At 36.6% G+C, this 23,492-nt stretch overlaps 1 protein-coding gene across 6 annotated transcripts in view; it reads left to right on the top strand.

The window, feature by feature from the left end:
- PTPN13 (protein tyrosine phosphatase non-receptor type 13) overlaps nt 1-23,492 on the top strand; it is a 233,990-nt gene that overhangs the window by 158,861 nt on the left and 51,637 nt on the right. For 4 of the 6 annotated variants that reach the window (XM_047856949.1, XM_047856948.1, XM_047856947.1 and 1 more), the window contains 9 exons: nt 448-601; nt 1,116-1,254; nt 2,637-2,789; nt 5,909-6,091; nt 8,807-8,969; nt 13,383-13,800; nt 13,938-14,035; nt 15,552-15,608; nt 23,284-23,373. In XM_047856949.1, coding sequence (XP_047712905.1) covers nt 448-601; nt 1,116-1,254; nt 2,637-2,789; nt 5,909-6,091; nt 8,807-8,969; nt 13,383-13,800; nt 13,938-14,035; nt 15,552-15,608; nt 23,284-23,373 — 1,455 coding nt within the window. The remainder of the gene's footprint in view (nt 1-447; nt 602-1,115; nt 1,255-2,636; nt 2,790-5,908; nt 6,092-8,806; nt 8,970-13,382; nt 13,801-13,937; nt 14,036-15,551; nt 15,609-23,283; nt 23,374-23,492) is intronic. The other 2 variants (XM_047856951.1, XM_047856952.1) reach the window with 1 other exon arrangement.

Here is a 23,492-nt window from a genome sequence, read left to right as displayed (position 1 = left end):
ATAATAAATAATAGCTAATATTTATTGAATGCCTACCATATGCCACGTGTTTTACCAAGTGGTTTATATACGTTAGGTCATTTGTTCCCTACAGCAATGCTAGAAAGCAGGAATTTGCACTATCCTGATTTTACAGACAAGAAAATTGATGTCTAGAAAGGTTAAATAATTTGAGTGTCCCGCAGATAGTAAATGATGTAGTGGTATTGAATCCAGTTCAGTCTGCCCATAGAGCCCTCATTCTTCCAAGACAGAGCCCTAGCATCTTGCCCCCATCCACATGGAGTGCTTCAGAGTTCCTTGCCGTACTCCTTAGAAATCCAGTTTTATTCTCGTGTGAAACTGTCTCGTGCAAGTCTGATAAAAAAGAAAAAAAAAACCTGACGGAATCAGAAGTAAACATTAAAGTATTTTATTATATCTGAATGTTTTCTCTTTCTGCTTTAGATAATGAATATTTCTTTGTTGATCCTGATTTAAAATTAACCAAAGTGGCCCCAGAGGGATGGAAAGAAGAACCAAAGAAAAAGAGCAAAGCCACTGTTAATTTTACTTTGTTTTTCCGGATTAAATTTTTCATGGATGATGTTACTCTCATACAGTGAGTACACAAGAGTTTCTGTCTTTCTCTTTTTGGTGCCTAGTCTTTTGACCATTTAGTTTACTTCTACTGAATTATTTGATTCTGACCAATGATAATGTTGTTATCATAAAAGGAATGTTTCCTTTAACATAGTTTATTAAATTCTTGTGCCTTAAAAGCTAAATAATAGGGGCACCTGGGTGTCTCAGTTAGTTAAGCGTCTGGCTCTTGATTTTGGCTCGGGTCATGATCTTATGGTCATGGACCATAAGAGATCGAGCCCCTTGTTGGGCTCCATGCTCACAGCACAGCCTGCTTGGGATTCTCTCTCTCCCTGTCTCTCTGCCCTTCACCTGCTCATGCACTCTCTCTCTCTCTCTCTCTCTCTGTGTCCCCAAATAAATAAATAAACATTTTTTTAAAAAGCTTAATAATAAACCATCTTGGGAACTAAATTTATAGGCCAATAATAAAAACCACCTTAGATTCAAGATAAAGTTTACATGTTTTCTGCATGCATTTGTTGTTCTAGACATACTCTGACCTGTCATCAGTATTATCTTCAGCTCCGAAAGGATATCTTGGAGGAGAGGGTGCACTGTGATGATGAGACTTCTTTATTGCTGGCATCCTTGGCTCTCCAGGCTGAGTATGGAGATTATCAACCAGAGGTAGGATTTGCTTTTCTCCAGGGCCACCTTTTTATTAATACTTTTATCCTCAACATAATTAAGAACTGAACCTAGTTCATGTGTTTGCTATTTAGATCTGGAGATTTTTAAGGCTAGTTTGGTACCTCAAAGTGACCAGGTTCCCTGCATACATTTGTATATAAAATCATACAGCATAGGGGCGCCTGGATGGCTCAGTCGGTTAAGTGTCTGACTTCCGCTCAGGTCATGATCTCAGTTTGTGGGTTCCAGCCCCACATCAGGCTCTGTGCCTGGAGCCTGCTTCGGTTCTGTGTCTTCCTCTCTCTCTGCCCCTCCCCTGTTCACACTCTGTCTCTCTCTCTCAAAAATAAACATTAAAAAATTTTTTTTTAAATCATACATTGTAGCTTTCCTTTTTTTTTTTTTTTTTCTCCTATGTAAAATTTCCTGTTTCACAGTTTCAGGATATCTTCTCCCAATTTCTAATTAATAGATACTAGGCACAGGGGTTACCAGCCTAATCTAGATCTAAGGGGTCTTCTGCCTTCCACATGGATCCATGCAGCGATAGCCTGAGAACCTGACTGAGCTCACAGTGCAGAGAACAGATGTTCATGGCCAATTATTCCAGAAAAAAGTGGATCTCAGAGGAAGCAAGGGCAAGAGTCTGCCACTCGAGTAGCATCCTTCATAACATTAACCCTGACTGTAGTAACATTTGCCCCTTGTTGTCTGTCTCCTTAAGCTTGCTAATCAGTTCAATCATTTTACCTCACAATGAAAGACAAAGATTGATGCATTCCCTCTAAAACTCCTCAGGGAGAAGTCTAAATAAAAGTGTCTTACCTCAGGACGCCTGGGTGGCTCCATCCTTTGGGCGTCTGACTTCGGTTCAGGTCATGATCTCACAGATCACAAGTTTGAGCTCCATGTTGGGCTCTGTGCTGACAGCTCAGAGCCTAGAACCAGCTTCAGATTCAATCTCTGACTCTCTGCACCTCCCTGCTCTCTCTCTTTCTCACTCTCTCTCAAAATATAAATAAACAAAAAAAAAATTTTTTTTTTTTTTTTGGTGTCTTACCTCTCAGTTTAGGCAAGAACTTTAAGATAGGACGAAGAACGCGAACAGAATTGCTTATAAAAACATTCTCTTGGGGTACCTGGGTGGCTCAGTCGGTTAGGTGACCAACTTCGGCTCAGGTCATGATCTCAACAGTTTGTGAGTTTGAGCCCCGCATCGGGCTCTGTGCTGAAAGCTTAGAGCCTAGAGCCTGCTTCAGATTCTGTGTCTCCCCCTCTCTCTACCCCTCCCCTGCTCATGCTCTGTGTCTCTGTCTCTCTCTATCTTTCAATAATAAATAAATGTTAAAAAAAAATTTTTTTTTAATTTTCTTTTCTAGGTTCATGGTGTGTCTTATTTTAGACTAGAACATTATTTGCCTCCCAGAGTGATGGAGAAACTTGATTTATCCTATGTTAAAGAAGAGTTACCCAAATTACATAATACCTATGTGGGAGCTTCTGAAAAAGAGACAGAGTTAGAATTTTTAAAGGTAAGTATGTAAGATTACAAATGATAAACTTTGTATCTTTTTCAAAGTAAGCAAGAAATATTGGAGGGCATATATCTAAAACCTCATTTGCCAATAACTGGATACTATTCATTATCTCATGTCACTTATTCCTGACTAAAACCATGATATTTTAGTTATCTTGTAAAAGAGAGAACTGAAGCTCAAAGAGGAAATGTAATGTTCCCAAGTCGATGGCTGGTATGTAGGGTGAAATAGTGATTTGAACCCATATCTATCTGGCTATGGATTCTTTGCTTTTATTCCATTCTATACTCAAAACACATTATAAACATATCAAGAAGCATTATAAAGTAACAACTGAATTTTGTGACTGACTGGATATAGGATTCGAGTTCATATTGATTCTAGAATTACTGTTTTTTTTTTCTTAAAAGGCTTAAAACCCAATTATATCTTCTAAAAATGGTCTTTCAACTAACATCTAATAATTCACATAATGGAAGGGGGCCAGAAAAAACTGACTTATGGTTCTAGTTCTGCCACCAGCTTTCTTTGAGACCTCAGACAAATAGTGCGTTTGTGATCAGGAAAGATAGTACTATGTTAACTTCCAATAAGAATAGCAAGTATAGTATTCTGTTGAAAAGAGAAACTTTCAGAACATTCTCCTGGTTCACCTCCCTAGCGTGTAACAGTATTCCTTCCATTTGCTGCTCCTTATTGGAGGGAGCCAAGTTTCCCAGCCCTAGAAGTGTCTATGAAAGGGTTTCACTCACAGACTTACACCAGCTTTAATCTAGAGTTTATGGTATGAAAGACAAGGTGGTTTGTTTTGTTTGAGTCAACATTTAAAGGCATTAAATTACATAGTTATATTTTCCCTTGGTCATTACATTTTTATACTTGTAGGACATAAATATCAAATTCTGTCATTTTTTATTAGCAAAGGTAGAAAGCAGATTAGCACAGTGGTAAGAATTTGTATGGGAATTTCTAGTCAGAGAGTCTTGCACTTGAGTTCTTGTTTCAACCAGCTGTGTGAACTTGGATAATCTGTTTAACCTTTCTGAGCATTAGCTTTCTCTGTGTAAGTAGTGTGCATAATGCATCAGTAGGTTGCCCTACTCCTAATAATGTATACTGTTACTCTGTTCTCTTTAACTTCAGCATCTTTCTTCTAACCTGAGGTTTTTTAAATCTCATTAATACACCTTTCTAAAGTTACACTTCTGCTATATATTGCATTACCTTTGAAAAACTTTTATCTTTCTGCAAATATGCTTTATTGAGGCATAATTGACATACAATAAAATTCATAACTTTTGAGTGTTCAGTAAATTTCGAGAAATATATATAGTTTGAGAAATATATATATACCACCATCTGTATAATCACGATGAAGAACAAGGATTAGCAAACTGTGGCTTGCTTATTTTGTAAATAAAGTTTTATCAGAACTTGGCCATGCTCATTTGTTTCCATATTGCCTATCTGCTTTCACACTACAACAGCAGAGTTGAGTAGTTACAGCAGAAATCGTATGACGCCTCCCCCAAAAGCCTAAAGTATTTACTATCTGGCCCTTTATATTTTTTTTAATTATTTATTTAAGTAATCTCTACACTCAGGATGGGGTTGAACTCACACCCCTGAGATCAAGAATCATAAGATATGCTCTTTGGACTGAGCCAGGCAGGTGCCCCATATCTGGCCCTTCAAAGAAAAGGTTTTACCCACCCCTGATATAACTCATTTCCAATACCAAAAAGTGTCTTCATGTCCCTTTACAGTCAGTCCACTTCCCCCACCCCCACCGCAGCCCTTGGCAACTACTGATCTGCTTTCTATCACCATAGTTTTTTCTTGTCTAGAATTTCATATAAAGAATTATATATTGGGCGCCTGGGTGGCGCAGTCGGTTAAGCGTCCCACTTCAGCCAGGTCACGATCTCGCGGTCCGTGAGTTCGAGCCCCGCGTCAGGCTCTGGGCTGATGGCTCAGAGCCTGGAGCCTGTTTCCGATTCTGTGTCTCCCTCTCTCTCTGCCCCTCCCCCGTTCATGCTCTGTCTCTCTCTGTCCCAAAAATAAATAAACGTTGAAAAAAAAAAAAAAAGAATTATATATTATGTAGTCTTCTGTATCTGGCTCTTCTCACTTAGAATAATACTTCTGAGATTCATCCATAGTATGGTATGTATCAGTAAGTTTTTTTTTCTTTTCTTTCTTTCCTTTTTTTTTTTTATTGCTGGGTAGTTTTCCTTTGTACTACACTTTCATCAGTTGATGGATATAGAGCTGCTATAAACTTTCAAATACACATTTTTATGTGAACATATGGTTTATATTTCTTCTGAGTAACAACCTAGTAGTAGGGTTGCTGGGATCTATGGTAAGTGTATGTTTAACTTTATAAGAAACTGTCAAATGTTCTAAGGTGGTTGTCCAACTTCATAGTATTACCAGCAGTGTGTGAAATTTCTAGTTGTTCCGCATCCTCAAAATTCTTGGTATGTTCAGTCCTTTACACTTTAACTATTGAAATAGGTAAGTAATGGTATATCATTGTGGTTTTAACTTATATTTCCCTAATTACTTTCATGTTGAGCATCTTTTCATTATTTGCCATTCATATATCTTTTTTGTTGAAGTGTCTAATAAAATATTTTGCCCCTTTTTGTATCTGGTTAAGTGTCTCCTTATCGCTGAGAAGTACCTGTTTTTTAATATATTCTGAATGCAGTTGCTTTATATATATATCTCCTAGTCGGTGGCTTGCCTTTATATTTTATCATTGACTTTTGAAGAGTAAAATTTTCAGTTTACCAATTCTTCCTTCTAAGATTCATGTTTTTTATGTCCCATTAAAGATATCTTTGTCAAACCCACACCCACAAAGATTTTCTAAGCTTTACACTTTAGCTGCTATATTTAGGACTGTGATCCATTTGGGGTTAATTTTCATATACTGGGTGTAGTAAGGGTCAAGATTCATTTTCTTGCATGTGAATATCTATTTGATTCAGCACATTTGTTGAAAAAACTGTTCTTTCCATGTTAAACTAGGATGGTACAACTTCTGTATCTGTATGCCACCCTTTACTAAGGTGCATTGCTATGGTGTGGTATTGTCCCCACAGGTCTGTCAAAGGCTGACAGAATATGGAGTTCATTTTCATCGAGTGCACCCTGAGAAAAAGTCACAAACTGGAATATTGCTTGGAGTCTGTTCTAAAGGTGTCCTTGTGTTTGAGGTTCACAATGGAGTTCGCACATTGGTCCTTCGCTTTCCATGGAGGGAAACCAAGAAGATTTCTTTTTCCGTATGTCCATTTTAACCCCTTTTCATTATATTTTAAAATAGGTGTTGTCAATTTCAAATGTAACATATTAGTTGATTTTCCTTAAGTAAACTCTACATCCTTCTATTCAGTAGGGCTAATACATTTTAATACTATTTACTCTCCTTTCTTAATTGTAGGAAGTATTATTAGGATTTTATTTGGTTTTAGTTTTCTCAGGAAGTAATTTTTAAAAGAATAGTATACATTCCTAGCTGGTTACATGCTCAGTTAACTTTAGTTAAATTACAACCAAGTTGACTTTTCTGTTAATTCAGAACTTATTCTAGCATACTAACTTCTCACATGGAGAAGCTCCTCTAATATATTTAAAATAAATAATTACTTTAACCCTAGTAAATTTTATCTAGCTCAATGTTGGGTCCATCACAACAACTGTTTTTGAACCTTAGCAGTCCAGAAATGTATTGGATTTTATGAACTAAAGGACTTTTTTTTTTTTTAATGTCCCAGGACTTTCTGCAGATTTAAGTTTTAGTGTATACTTCCTGTGATGATAACACTTTTAGAATATCATGTTTATGAAAGATAGTGAGCTGTAAAGGCATATTTTGATTTTGGAAATTGTTGTGGAGTATCTGAACATTGAAATGCAATTGGGAAGCCCCAGAGATGAATCAAAAATTATGTTGAGATATTTGTTTTCCTAATGGTATTCCGGATCCACTGACATCTCGAATTCATACTTGGGATGAAATAGGTTCTCACTAGTACAAGGGTTATAAGGATACCAGTCTCAAAGTCCCAACTCACTCTGGTTAATCTTCAACCTAGAGATCTTTTGAAATCAGTTCTAGACTTGGCGGTTAGCTGGTTGGTTTTCTGTGAAACTCTGAGATACACTAAGATTACCAGATAATAATGTGTTCTCTCAGGAAAGCCCAGACATTCTCATGTTCCCAAGATAGTCAAGACCAGGAAATTACCAGGGTATAATGTACATTCCCCAATGGAAATGCTGGCAGCACAAATATCTGGAGGAAACCTTAGATTAATTAAATACAAATCTAATTTTGACCAGTTTAGAAAAGGCAACAAATCAAATAAATTGTCTAGCATATAGCTCTCTGTTGTTTGCCAAGCTATCACACCAGCCCCACTATATATAGAACTGGCTGTGATTAGCTCATATTTAAAGATCTCCAGTAATAGAGAATAGACCACATTCCCAAGCAGACTGATTCTTGTGTTTAGCAAAACTTGTTTATCCTAAAGTTCCTTCTCCAACACAGAGCTCTCTTTTTAACCCTCCTTTTTTTTCCCCACTAGCCTCTGGGGAGCTGGAAAAGTCACCCTTTGCCCTTCTCATCTCTCACAATTGAATTCCCTGGGGCACATTTCTTGTCCAGTCTATCAGTAAACACTTAGAATCAATTATTTTTATGATTTGTTTGAAACCTGTAACTATTTGAATAGTTACTAGGTGTATCGCTGATAGTCAAGATACTAATTTGGTGCTACTGTGTCTTTAACTACCCTTTAATACTCCCTGATTTCCTTTTTTTAGCAAAGAGAGAACAGGGTCCCAGAGATTTCATTGGCAACACATCCAGCTAGAATTTAATGATCTCATTTTGTTCTTATTGCATTGATTACATATTTTTAATAGCTGGACTCTATTTATGGCAAGTGGTACTAGTTTTCTATTTACAGCTGTGATACAAAGCTTAAATGAATTTATGTAAATAAGCAAAGTCAATTTTAAAATTTATGAATAAACAAGACCAGAAATTATGAAGAAGCCACCTGCATGATTGAAGTTTGAGTAATACTCTGTTATTGTGTCATTTGTTAGCCTTACCAAATTTGACTTTCCCATGCCTGCTTCTCCATTTGAAGACAAGGGACATGAATAGGGAAAATAATTTGCACAGTAGAAGCAACCAAGAGCTAGAGTAGAGTCTAACTGGACATAAGCAATTCTCCAGAGACATTATTCTTAGATCCCTGGCATGCTGAATGTTAATCTTTTAAGATATACGGATCACCTGCAAGCCTCACCACAGAGGTTGCAACATTTCAGATGCCCTCTTAAGCAGGAGACATCATTTTTCAAGAAATATATGAGAGATAACACTAAGTGGTGGTTCTCCTGTTTCCCCTGAATTTGAATGCAAGAATCACTCTAACTCTAAATATCAATTTTTTTTCTCTCTCATCCCAGCAGCCATGTCACCCAGTGCCTCTCCATTCCTACATGTTAGCTTCTCCCAATTTCCATCCCAGCCTACAGGCCACCAAGATTCTTCTTGGTAGAATCACAGCTCTTATATATTAATAAATCAATTTTTGCCGAAATTCATTTTCTTACCCAAGAAGAACATATTTCCGTGACGTCTTTTTCAAACAGCTTTGGTATTTGTCAACATTGTAGTAAACTCAAAATGTTAATAATCTCATTAAGGGTAATTTTTCCCTTGCCAATAGCCGGTACACTGTCTGATCTAGGCTACAATTTCTGAAAGTGACAAATAATATTAATTTCATTTATTTCCTGAATCTGTAATAATAACAGGATTATATTTTTCCATATTTATGTTAGAGGCAGGTCAAGGAATACTCCTGCCTCGTGGGAAATAAAAATAATATCTCTACTTATTAATTGCTGTTTACAGAATTTAGTCATAAGGTGATAGGAAAACATCCTAATTATTAATACCCCTGATTACATTGCAGAAAAAGAAAATCACCTTGCAGAACACATCAGATGGAATAAAACATGCCTTCCAGACAGACAACAGTAAGGTGTGCCAGTACCTGCTGCATTTGTGCTCTTCCCAGCACAAGTTCCAGCTGCAGATGCGAGCAAGACAGAGCAACCAAGATGCCCAAGATATGGGTAAGGACAAGCAAATTGGGTCAGATGATCAGGATATGTGCTTGATTTTTGCCACAAATTTTAAAAGAATTTCCATTTTGAGGATGAAAGTTAGACTAAGTCAAGTTTATAAAGGTGCCACAGATGAAGCCAAGATTTCAACTTCATGTTCATTTTGAAAACAGTGACCCAAAACTGTCAGGTAGTACCTGTTGAAATGTTTATTTTGTGCTTATCATTAGGCTAACTGATGTAAGTATTACATTTGGGTCACAGTCGCTACGCATAGTAAAGTTACGTGCTATTTGGGAAGGTAAGACGAAACAATAGTACACAATAGAGGGTCAAGGTTTTAATAACAGATTACACCATACAGACTACATGATCTACACTGTAAGAACAGAGGGAGGTCAGAGGCCAGAATACTCCAGTGGTGGCAATGGAACTGGAATTTGAAGGACAAAAATAAGTAGGTTAAAGATAAATGGCAGGGCTTTCCAGGGGAGGGAAAAAACCTGGGAAACAGGGCAGGGAGCAGGGGGAGTATGCACCCAGGACAGTGAAGTGACATACCATAACAGTTAAGGGTGGCAGATTTCCCACGTGTTAGTTTTACTTGAGTGTGTCCTTCTTCAGAGACTGAGGTCAATAACCACCATACACAGTGTAAATGCTCAGGAGAGTGGTTTCAGTTCCTTTTGAAAAGGAACCATCAGAAGGAACTAGTTCAGCTCTCAAAAAAATATCTCTGTCAGAAATGAAATATTGAAAGCTTACTCTGTAAGACCACATGTACAGATTAAAGTTACACAAAACCTAGTTGTGCATAGTAAATTCTTATAGTTTTCTGTGAAATATTCTGAAGAATTTGATTTTTAAATTTAATGGAATGGCACTGGTGACCTTGTGCGGCAGAGAGAGTCCTAAAAATCCTGTATCCAAACTTTCTCATATCCTGAAACCCTACAAAAAGTGTGTTCCCTATAGGATCAGACTGGGGTGATGGCAGCCTATGTATAGATGTTTCTCAGCCTTTCAGAGCCAAGACAGTAGGGGCTGTATGCTTATTAAAAATGAAGATTCCAAAAACCTACCTGAAACTTGGTGAATCATCATATTTGGGTGTTGGGTCTCTGGAATCTGCATTTTAACAGGCTTTCCTCAGTAATGATTTTTATGCATGCTAAAATATGGTGATTACTGCTGTAATGTAATCTAATTATTCCTTTTCTTTCCCTACTTTGCTCTGCTAGAAAAATTGTATGCTCTTACATATTTTACAAGTGCAGTGAAATATCAAACTTGTTAGAGCTATCAGTTTTCCTACCTGGACTAATATTCTATTCAATACAAACGAAAATTGAACAGTTGAAGGTTGCACCATTACAGATGTGGTATAATGTGCTGTAATGAAAAAGATCTGAAGACAAAACTACAAAGTTAGCCCTTCATCCTCCACATTCCTTATACTGAAAAACAATATAGTATAGGAGTTAAGAGCATGAACTGTGGAGCCAGACCGCCAGCATACAAACCTCACTCCATTACTTACAAGCTCTGAAGCCTTGGGCAGGCACTTAAACTCTCTGCCTTAGTTCCCTGTCTGTAAAGTGATTATCATAATGGTAATACCTACATCATGAGGTTGTTGTAAAGATGAAATGAATTCATACATGTAAGCACCTTAAAGGTGCCTGACAGAGTAAGTATTGAATAATATTATTGTTATCATCACCATCATCAACATTGTTTTACCACTACTACCACTGATGGAAGCAGTAATCGTAGCAGCAGTATAATGACCCCTTATGAAAGGAAATGACTTCTTGGAGTCTCATTTTCCTCATCCATGAAATAGGAATGCCCTGTGTAACTCACAGGTTTGCACCGAGGAACACAGCAGCTGTGTATCCTTGAACTCCTATGTTAAAGCACTTTAAAACAGTATTATCTACATCTTATCCTAGATTTTGTTAAACCTTCAAAAGAATTATTTTTTGCTTAAAATGGCTTAAAAGTAACTACCCGCCTACTTAACTATTAGTACTAAACAAGTGAAAATAACTCGTATTGTCTGTAGGAGGCTGGTGGGCTAACAAATGTATGTTACTTCTTTTGCATCGTAGAATGTTGGTGCTAGAACCTTAGAGGCCATTAAGTCAAACAAGGAAACAGGTTCAGAGCATAGTGTCTCACCTAACGTCATAGAGGCCAAACGAGGCCGGAACCCTGATATCTTAATTTCTATTTGATGAGTTTTCATCAAATAGAATCAACTTCATACATAGAATGAAATTAATAATCATTTATTGAGCACTTAACTACTTGTAAGATATCATGCTGGGTGCTGTGGGATAACAAAAATAAATGAAGTCTCTCTCCCCAGAAGAGCATACAGTTAAGTTGACAGTTCAAGGGAGTACAAAAGGGTACAAGGGACTGAAACAATAGCACAAGCAGAGATGAGGTAGTGTGGATTGCAGAATCAGTGCAGAACTAGCAAGCCTGTGAGTTCACATCTGAAACATTAGTATTAGGATGTAGGCTCATTCCAATGTCCTTTCCAATCCTGGAAGTCCATATTGGAGTCCTTTCTAGGTGAAAGGGATTAAGGACAGACCAGATAAATGAATAGTTTATGCTTCCATCCAATGAATATATACAGTATTTTAAGTCCTACCCAGGAGTAGGCTATGAGTGGAATTGAATAGCGTAAGCTTTGATATGTTTACAAAACAGACTGTCCCTATTTCTCCCAAAATTTGGTGTACATTTTCCTTATGGGTGAAGAAATCTGTTGGGTGTAAAAGCATTTCCTGGTAGTTGAATCTGTGTAAGACTCAGTTTTGTATCTTTGATTACAGTGTGCTCTCAAAGCAAAAATAATAGATAGATATAGATATAGATATAGATATAGATGATATAGATATAGATATAGATATAGATAATATTATTTGCTCTAATAAAACTGTTATTTTAAGCTAAAAAGTTCATTCTGGGAATTTGTAAACCAATATCTTATTTTTATTCTCATGTTTTAACTTGGTGTCCACTCCTACTTCAGAGAAAAAACGGTGAATTTTCCTGTTGACAAGGAGATTGTCTAAACTTCATTCTGATGCATATTAAAAACCTTAAGTGTTTTTCTATCTGTTTATGCCTGAGGTGAAATATTAATTATTAATCTTCCTAGGAATTAGAAGATAAATGAAACAGAGTCCAAAGATCTAAGTTAGCAACATTTGACAATTATTTTTTTAAAGGAAGTTGTTGTAGCTGTTTTACATAGTGGTCAAACCAGAGTCCTTATAGAGTGTAACACAGGGTTGGTATTTTCCATGGGGACACCAAACAGGGTGCATTGTAATGTGAATTACTAGTTCATGAACAACTAAATCATTTGAAATTTTGTGCTCCTGACCCTTTATTTACATGAAAGAATTTTGATGCTAAAATTCTGTGATACAATGCTCTTTCGTTAATAGCCTCAAATGGTCAAGTACTGCCATGACATTGGCTCTCACAAAATAGAATAACCAAGCACTTGTTATAAAGTATCTCTAAATTTAGCCTCTGCAAGACTTTAGATGTGTATTTCGGAGTGAAAGGAATTTAAGCATAAAGAGAACCCCAGCTCCTTCATCATGTTAATAAAAAGAAACCAAAAAAGAAAGAAGGCAAATAATACCTGATTCTCCCATGCCCCCCGAGCCTCACTTAAATCACAAAAAATCAACGAAGTGGGGAAGGTGAGATTGGCATAGTAATGAAATAACAAAAAAATAATTTTCTGTAAAAGCTTTTTTTTTCTTTGTGGTAAAATTTTATTGAGGTATATATAATTCACATCCTATATAGTTCACCCACTTAAAGTGTACAATTCAGTAGTTTTTAGTATATTCACAGACTTGTGCAACTATCACCACAATCCGCCATAAGCTTTTAAAAATCTAATAACCAAGAACTTTTTCTCTGAGCAAAATTCTCCTATGCATAGCTTCTTTTTCAGGCATGACCTCACTATGTCAGTCGTCCAGGCTTCATCTCTCCCTCTCCCCATCCTTGGCTTGCTGATATTTTAGCAGAGACACTACTAGGGTTGAACATTTCCATGCCAAATGTTGTTGTCATTTTTAACTGAAACCCAAAATTGGGAATGTGGAGTCAGCAAGCCCAAAGCCCAGACAGTATTAGATGCACAAGTTTCGTTAGATGGAGTAGGAAGAGCTACAGGGATGGAAAGATGGTTTGAAAACCAGGATCTTCTAAACTCCTTTTTCAAATCCTTGATTGCCACAATTGGAAAGCCACTGCTTACCTTGGCAATCAAAACAATTAAAAAAAACTGCATGCTGTATTTTATTTATTGAAATAACTCTTCTCATAAAGGTACTCGGTGTTTCCATCGTGTAAAGCCCTCCTATTTCCTTGTAGAGAGAGCTTCGTTTAGGAGCCTGAACCTCCAAGCAGAGTCCGTTAGAGGATTTAATATGGGACGAGCAATCAGCACTGGCAGTCTGGCCAGCAGCACCCTGAACAAACTTGCCCTTCGACCTCTGTCCGTTCAAGCTGAGATTCTGAAGAGGCTATCCTGCTCAGAGCTGTCGCTTTACCAGCCATTGCAAAACAGTGCAAAAGAGAAGAGTGACAAAGCTTCCTGGGAGGAAAAGCCTAGAGGGATGAGTAAATCATACCACGATCTCAGTCAGGCCTCTCTCTATCCTCATCGGAAAAATGTCATTGTTAACATGGAATCCCCACCACAAACCATTGTGGAGTTGGTAGGAAAACCATTACACCCGATGGCGAGATCTGATACAGAATCTTTGGCAGGATTCACAAAACTTAATAAGTAAGAACATAATTACCCAACTACGTCTTTGTAAATTCTACATTTCATACATTTGTTTTTGTTTTGATGTTTTATTATTTTCACCATATCTTTTTACATTGACACATCCCCCTCCTACTTTCCTTTTCCCTCTTTAGTTCAAAGTCTGTTGCAAGTTTAAATAGAAGTCCTGAAAGGAGGAAACATGAATCAGACTCCTCATCCTTTGAAGACCCTGGTCAAGCATATGTTATAGGTCAGCATAAACAAGCTTACCTTCTTTCTCCCGTACCTCATGCTCGTAGTGAAGTGAACGAAATAATGTTAGCTACCAAGATAATATCTTTGCTTCTTTGTCCTAATTGCCAAAACTGCTCATGTATATGAAATTTTAGGCTGCCTAAAAATGCACCAAGTCAAATCAAAAACTGATTTAACAGGTGATTACTTCATGGCACAGACTGTTACTTCACTTTCTCTTGGTTGCAGAGAAAAACCATGACAGTCTTGCTGAGAGAACCCACACAGCCTGGTACCATGGCTTTGTTTTGGATAGCCTCCCTTTGGATTCTCCCCTACAAACCTGTGAAAGTGGACCCCACTCATACTATATTTTTTAAAGAAATGTTTCTTTAGGGTACTTTCAGCTTAGCATGAGTGGAATTGTCTCTGAAACCAGATAATTTTATGAAATATACTATGGTTGGTAGGTGGAAATTCTTAGTTGATTTAAGTTTTTTTCCAGTTCTCCCAGCTAGCTGGGTCACATTAATTATTTAAATGTAGAAGTGTATAAATGCATACTACCTTATAAATAGTTCAGGTTTCCTGTTGTTTTAGGCATCTTAAAAGGGAAATGCACTGCAATCTTTCAGAGGAGTAGATATTTAAGCACAGAAGTGTGAACGACTACTCAGAATAAGAAACAGCTGGGGAGACAAAAAAAAAGAGAAACAAGGACACCCTCTTCTGCTGTTTTACCAAATAATACTAGTTAACTTACTTAGACCAAAGTTTGACCATTTAACCCTAATTACACAAAGTTAAAAAATATTTTCTTATTTGTAGTTGGATTGAAGATCTATGGAGTAAATGAAGTCAAAAGAGAACTCTAGTCTATAGTTGACAGTTGATATTTCCGGAAAGTAACTTTACTGTATTGATGTAGGTTTCCACAGCTTTCAGAGATGATACTATCATCAATTTAAATTGAATTGGTGAAAAACTTTAGATTAAAGGCAAGATTTCACCCTATAGGTCACTCAATATGTTGAAAATAGCCTAGGAAGACACTAATTCAGTCTTTCAAAAATGCTTTTCAAAGGATATTCATATATAATGGGATCTCTTATAGATTCTAAATAAAAATTCTACATAAAAATTCATCACATATCAGATGTAGAATAGTAAATATTTTTCTGAAATTTTTTTTTGATTAAGATTATTCATTCTGATTACTGAATTTTCTTTTAACATTTGACCAAATGCTTTTAAAACTCATTTCAGTGTCATCATTTCATATTTGACATATCAAAATGTCATTATCAGAAACAATACACTTGTGTTTAAATTTATTCTGCAAAACAAGCTGATATGCTTAATTTGGATATTAAAAATAATAATAAGCCCATGTCAGAAGACATTTTTCTGAGTGTAAATTTAAAAAATGTTTCCGCCTTAATGTTTTATTGATTTTTATGAATTTATCAGAAATTTCTACTATAGTATCTGACCACTTTATAAACTGTCTAATAATTTAATTTATGCCACAGGAATGACTTTGCATAGTTCTGGAAATTCTTCATCCCAAGTACCCTTAAAAGAAAATGGTAGGTTTATAAAATGTTTTTCCCCTCATTTCCATCGTATCTTTTCTCTTGTACCTAATGAGATCATCCTGGATGTAATATTGAAGAGTCTTCAACTCCATGCTGAGGATTTTAGGCCTTATCTTGGAGTCAAAGGACAGCTGTATTTTTCAGCACCATGGTGATGTGATGGGACCTGTGATTTAGACTAATATTGATGAACTAGAGAAATGTCAAACTATAAATACAGACACTAATTGGGAAGCTAAGATAGTAGTTCAGGTGAAAGGTAATTTTGATTAAAGAGTTTTAACTGAGGCAGTTATTTCAACTGAGGATGCTTGAGCTGGATCTGAAGATAAAAGGAGAAATTATCCAGGCAGGCAAGTGGATAAGCATTACAGACCAAGGTCATAGTGTGATCAGACAAGGAGACAAGTGAGAGGATGACAGACTTAGGTAACTGCAAGGGTCTCAGGATGGAGGCACATGGGGCCAGTGTGATGCTTGAGAACTAAATAGGGACTACCTCCGAGTCTTATCCTAAATATTATGGAAAGAATTTGAAGACATTAAGTGTTGAGATTTATGGTTTAGAAGGAGTCTAAGAAGTAACAAAGTTGTAGGAAGAAATTTTGTGTAGTGACCTGAGCCCGTGGATTCAAATTTTTTAGTTTAGATTATAAAATGCCTTCATCTACATTATCTTACTTGATCCTTTTAACAACTTTCATGAGTACAATATTTTATTATTGTGTATATACAACTTTTCTCCAAAAATGTTTCAGTCTTACCCTTAAGTTTAGTTCTAATTTTCCTGAGAGCCAAGGCAAAAATGAAGGTATGAGAATAGATTGAACCTATGAAACTGCAGTTTTTGTAGGTTAAAACTGTCAGAAACCAAGTACCATTTTGTATAATTATCATTTTTTAATAGACATACCCACAGCAATTCTTCAACACAGGAAAACTTTTCTCAGAAGTAAAGTTGAGTCAAAGGGTAAAAATACACACAATATCTTAAATACTCATAGCAAATGAAAGATTTTTTTATCTCATTTTTTTAATGTATAAATACTCAAAAAAATCTGAGGCTGTATCGTTAAAGAAAAAAACAGTGAATTTATACTTTGGCTTAAGTTACTAAAACCCTGATATGTAGCTCTGTGATGATTAAATGTCTCGCATGGACTGAATTTACAATATTTCTGTACCTGAAATAACTCAGTTTTAACATCTCCATAATGGTAAAAATTTTGATTAATAGTTATTGAGGGCTTACATGTGCCAGATACTGTTCTAAGCACTTAGTGTTTAATCCCTCATTTAATCCCCACAACAATCCTGTGAGGCAGGTGCTAATGTTATTTTCTTTTCACAAATGAGAAACCAAAGCATACAGAGGTTGAGTTGTGCAGAAGTTTACAGAACTAGCAAGTGCTGGAGCCATGATTTGAACACAAGAAGTGTGTTTCCAGAGCCCATACTCTACTCTTTAGAATGTCTCTAATGCCTAATCATCTGTAGGCATTATTTGTCTAAGTAAAGGTTTGATAGAAGCTGGGTAATAATATATTAGAAGATGAGAACCTAAAATGTTTTAGCCTATGTTCTGATGGAAAAGAATATGAATTTACACTGGACACCAAATGAACAACATGTACAGGGTAATTGCTCTACTTAAACCTTCAGAACCCTCATCCTCTGAGGTTAGTGCCGCTCACTGATGAAGGCAGCTCCTTCATGAGGAAGATGACCAACCCACCTTCCTGAGGAGGTGTGCACCAGTTGCCTTGCAGACAAGTCTTATTTTCTTCAAAATTCTCTTTGAATCCGCCCACATAGCCCTGAATTAGTGCTCTGTTGAGAATCAAGTTTTCACTCAACAGAGCATGGCAAACACATTTTTCCAAATAAGGTAACTGAGTCCCAAGAATTTTAAATTACTTGTCCATGAATCAGATAGAGGACTTCTCATTGTCATTTCAGTATTCTTCTTTGCTAGTCAGGATTATTAGAAGACAATTAGAAATGAGCATCAGGGGGCGCCTGGGTGGCGCAGTCGGTTGAGCATCCGACTTCAGCCAGGTCACGATCTCGCGGTCCGTGAGTTCGAGCCCCGCGTCAGGCTCTGGGCTGATGGCCCAGAGCCTGGAGCCTGTTTCCGATTCTGTGTCTCCCTCTCTCTCTGCCCCTCCCCCGTTCATGCTCGGTCTCTCTCTGTCCCAAAAATAAATAAACGTTGAAAAAAAAAATAAAAAAAAAAAAGAAATGAGCATCAGTTAATATTGAACTATTCATCATTTAATACAAAGACCAACAAATAAAATTCAATCTTAACCTCTTATGATGTTCAGAGACCCTTAAAGAATCTGAAACTTGAAAAAGAAGATAAAGGAAAAAGGCATGAGCCTTCGAATCATATAAAACAGATATATGGGAAGGATTACAATCCTCTGATTAATTGTGATTTCAGGAAAAAAAAAAGTTAATCTTTGAAAACACAGACTTCTTCTATTTCTTCCCAAGAGAGTAAAAACCAAACAAGAAAATATAGAACTGATGCAAGAATTATGTAAAATTGGTTTTCAGTGTTTCTTGTTTTACTATAAGTCAGAATTCCCATATAATTGAAAAGCAACTTTTAACAGTTACCTTCCTTCCTATCCAAACCACAAAAATGGGGTCAAACACTGGACTCTTACAAACAACATGCAAAGGGTACCTGGGTGACTTAGTCGGTTAAGCATCCGACTCTTGATTTCATCTCCAGTCATGATCTCATTTGGAGTCCTGCATGGGGGTGGAGCTGGGCGGGGAGCTTGCTTAAGATTCTTTCTCCCTCTTCCTCTGCCCCTCCCCCACTTGCTCCTCACCCCCCCCCCCACACACACACACACACTCTCTCTCTCTCTCTCTCTCTCGCTCTCTCGCTCTCTCGCTCTCTCAAATAAATGCAAAAAAACAAAAAATTCAGGTAAAGTAGGTCATTCAAGTGCAGAGTAACTTGGTACAGACACTGAAATAAGCTTTTTAACCCAATATTAGGACTGATTATTGCCCTTCTAATCAATCTCAATTCCAAGGAATAAAATGTTATACAAACAGATTTTAAAACCCACTTTGTTTAGTCAGATGTCAAGGAAGAATGTAATGCTAATGCTAGATTTTTCTACCTAAGTCTTAATTAGAATACATACAAAGTTGAAAATTATAATAAAATTGAAGCCCAAAGTGCTCACAAAAGAATTCAACAGATAACAGGAATTAACCAGAAGAAAAAAATAAAGTCAACTAAATTGAGACTGAAAGGAACTTTATAGTATATTCAAACCAAGCCTTTACATCCTGTGGGTTGAGTTGAATAAGTCCCAGAGATGTTATATGGCCCCAAATTTACAGAAATAAAACACCAAAATTGCCATTATTATCCTCCTTACCCTACCACTGAGGCAGTTAGTATATTAGGTAGGATAATAATGAAAAGTACCTGTCTTTGTTTGTATACCAATAATGTGCTACAGATTCATCATCCCCAGGATTTGAAATGCATCTTTTTCTCTAGAGTGAGTGATGGATTTATCCAGAGTCTCCTCTACATACAGTCCAGTTCCTCACAGAATCAGTGGCATGGAACTGCTTGATATTTGACAAGGGTCTTTATCTATAACCAACAAAATCAGTTTTTCTTCCAAAAAAAAAGTTTGTTGGCTTAGATTGATTATGTGACCTTGGCCTTATCAGAAATATGCTCGTCCTGGGAAATTTCGTTTACTCATAGATATATCTATCGTTAATATGTAAAGTTATTTGAGGGGACTATGTCCACGTGAACCTTAAGAGAGATGAGAAAGGCAGCAGTGGAACAGATACGATGGAGAGAAGGTATACATTTTTCTTCCTAAATTTTACATTTATCAATCATTCTAAAGAAATTTCCCAGGTAAACATTGGGAATGACACAAGCATCCATTATTTAAGGAAGTGGAAATTTTGAGTTGAGCCTCTTTTTAACTTTAAAATATTTGTAGAATTTGCTGTGGTCATAGAGTATACTAATGGGAAAAGAAAATTATTTTAAGGACTTAAAAATATGTATTTCTCCGATATTAAAGCTTGTTTTATATAATAATACCAATAACCAAGAAATGTCTTCGTACTTGTGGGATGCCTGCCTGGCTCAGTCAATTGAGCATCCAACTCTTGATTTCAGCTCAGGTCATGATCCCAAGATCCTGGAATCAAGCCCCACATGGAGCTCTGTGAGGCTGCTTAAGATTCCCTCTTTCCCTCTGCCCTTCTATCCCATTTGCTCTCTCTCTCAAATAAAAAAAGAAGTAGAAATGTCTTGAAATATCTAGCTGCCTTACCTTCAAACTCATAAATTCTATTCAGTCCTCATTGAACTCTGTAAATATCTTTTCAGTTAACTTGAGTTGTCATGTACTATATATTTCAGATACTTCCTCTTCCATCTTTTTTGTTAAACCAGTGGAAAAGTATTTGAGCATCTATATGAATAGAAGGCATGTAGAATACAAATAGAAACTGGGCATGTTCACGGTATTGTCTAGTAACATGCACACCATCCTTCCTTCTTTCTGTTCCTCACATTAGTAAGTTACTTTATATCAGTGGGGTGGGATGAGGGGCCGGATGAAGGACATCCCTGCTAAAAAAGAGTGGGCTAGCAAAGCTTCCCTTTCCAAAAAAATACTTATCTCCACCCTACTCAAATCTTGTACTCTAGGCAGACTGATCAATGACATTTCTCCAGGACCCTTTCTGCCTTCTTTCCATCTCAGCTTTTGCTAATTCCTTGTGTTGCTATATAACCAGCTCCATAATCTACTTATTAAAATCCTACCCCATTTCCTTGAAGTCGTCTTTATTTCTGCAGGAAGAAGCCTCTCCTCTCTTAGAAGCTTGATTCATGCCTTTGTAATGCAGCTATTTCACTGACAGTGTTGACATTTCTATGTGTCAGTTAGGCTAGATCTTTGCTCTTACAGCCTGATCTGATTCAGCTCACAGTTACTATGCAGCAGCTTTCATAAATAAAATCTTGTTTTATTTTCCCAAATTGCCTAGTGAGAGACTTTGACAGGAAAGTTGTTCAGTCAACATTTTAAGGATGAAATAATCAAATGAATGATTACTCACATCCCACTGGTGAATCTTTGAATACAGAGAGCTTAATCTGTTTCTTCTAGTTAGGGAGATAAATATGTAAAACAATAATGCACATTTATTTTGTGTGTGTGTGTGTGTATTCTATTAATGTTTACCTGGGAAATATGTTTACACACACACACACACACACACACACACACACACATTAGTCAAATAAATAATATAAATAACCTATCTTGTTAGTACATACATTGGAAAAGAAAATGGCACTTTTATTCTTTGAATCAATACGTTTGTCTTCTAACAGATACCCTTAGGAACATTAAGAATATTGATCGGTTTTATAATTGAATGCAAAAACAATTTACATAAAGTAAATGGACTTTGTCTTTACAATGGTGACAAAAGTTTACATTTAATACCTAACCTGACCTTATTCTCATGTTTATTTTATTTTATGGATTTTGTTCTGTTGTGGTTTGTATTTGGCTCTAGCTGAAAATTAGGATACTTGTCTATTTTAGGATAAAAGTATTTTGGGTACTTAGATGATCATATTAAGCTAGGCATTAACTAATTCATGTACTTTATGCTTATATATGTATGTGTATATATATAAATATACATATATCTTTATATCTTACACATATGTTTATATACACACCTAATATAAAGGCTCTTCACACCATTGTCAAAGGAATTTTTTTTTGGAATCTTATAAATTAATTAGAAATACTGAATTACTACTCTTATTGACTATAACTAAGTTTTAGTCAAAAAGAAACAGTGAAATAGGAACTTGCATACTACAGAGCGCTAGCAAACTTACATCAATGCTTGGTGTTTAAGGGATAAAGTTAATTTACTCCAGAGAGCAAATGATTGCTGTTATTCCTTATGATATTAAAGTGCCTTATTTCTTTTTTTTTTTAATTTTTTTTTCAACGTTTATTTATTTTTGGGACAGAGAGAGACAGAGCATGAACGGGGGAGGGGCAGAGAGAGAGGGAGACACAGAATCAGAAACAGGCTCCAGGCTCCGAGCCATCAGCCCAGAGCCTGATGCGGGGCTTGAACTCACAGACCGCGAGATTGTGACCTGGCTGAAGTCGGACGCTTAACCGACTGCGCCACCCAGGCGCCCCTAGCATGCGCGCAATTTCAAATGTTCAGACTGTTAAGTAAATGAGGTAATTTTATTAACAGACAATTAAGTAGCATGTTTATTGGCTTAATTTAGGTGATATTTGTGAATGATCAACCTACTCAAAAAAATAAGTAAATAAAGCCCTCATTGGAAGTAAGAAAAAGTAAATTCTAGTTCTGATGCTAACATTCCCTCAATTTATTTAACCAGCATTTATCAAGTACTGACTGAAGGCATTTTGCTGAGAGTAATATTAACTTGTAATGTTGATCAAGTCATGAACTATTCCTCATCTGCAAAACAATGATTTAAAATTTCTTTACCTAATTCAATTCATGAGATTGCTTCACAAATAAGAAATAAATGAAAATCCTTTGAGAACGTAAATGTGCTAGCTGAGTCATTATTAACAGGATTTTAAAAAGTAAATCCATTTTTTTTTTCAACGTTTATTTATTTTTGGGACAGAGAGAGACAGAGCATGAACAGAGAGAGAGGGAGACACAGAATTGGAAACAGGCTCCAGGCTCTGAGCCATCAGCCCAGAGCCTGACGTGGGGCTCGAACTCCTGGACCGCGAGATCGTGACCTGGCTGAAGTCGGACGCTTAACCGACTGCGCCACCCAGGCGCCCCATAAAAAGTAAATCCAGGGGTGCCTGGGTGACTCAGTTGGTTAAGCTTCTGACTTCAGCTCAAGTCATGATCTCACGGTTCATGAGTTTGAGCCCCACATCAGGCTCTCTGCTGTGGTCAGGCTCTCTCCTCTCCTAGAAGAGCCCACTTCGGATCCTCTGTTCCACTCTCTCTCTGCCCCTCCTCTGCTCATTCTCTCATTCTGTCTCTCAAAAATAAATAAGCTTTAAAAAAGAAGTAAATCCATTTTCTTCTTGTTGCTGCTTTACCATACAACTTACCATGAATATTTTATTCATTATAAATAAAAATGTGAACCACTTATTAGTTGAAAATCCTTACCATAGTGAGCACTGTCAAATGCAGAAAGTCAACTGTGATATAACAGGAACAGTGTCAGAAAACCTAAGTTTAAGGTTCAGCTCTCTCCTGTACTAGCTGAGTAAACCTGTTCAAATCATTTAAACCCTTGAGATTTATTTACTCATTTGTAACTGTAATATACTTATTTCATAGGCAATCATTTATGAGGAATAAATGTGATATCAGTGGCAGGCTAATCACATATTGAACCATGTGGTGATAGTATCAGTCCTTTCGTAAACTATAAATCATATCAAAATAGAAGAAGATCAAAATATCAAATCATACCTGAAATACAATATTAAATGACCAAGTAATCTATTAAATCTGTTAAATGTTAACATTTAAGTTGGAACAAGCAGACAGTCTTAGTGCCTGAGCATGTTATGTTTATCTTAACACTATACTTTTCCAATAGATGTTCTACACAAAAGATGGAGCATGGTATCTTCACCAGAAAGGGAGATCACCTTGGTGAACCTGAAAAAAGATGCAAAGTATGGCTTAGGTAAGTCACTGTAAGATTCCTAAAGGTTTGTAAGAATCAAAGAGAAAAGGTCTATCTATATAGCAAAGCACTGTCATTGAGCACTGGTTGTCTACCCACAGCCCCTCCACCCCACCCAC

Source organism: Prionailurus viverrinus, chromosome B1 (genome assembly GCF_022837055.1).
Source record: "Prionailurus viverrinus isolate Anna chromosome B1, UM_Priviv_1.0, whole genome shotgun sequence".
Classification (NCBI taxonomy): domain Eukaryota; kingdom Metazoa; phylum Chordata; class Mammalia; order Carnivora; family Felidae; genus Prionailurus; species Prionailurus viverrinus.
The sequence above is the reverse complement of the archived record's forward strand: the minus strand, read 5'-3'. Positions and strand labels throughout refer to the sequence as shown.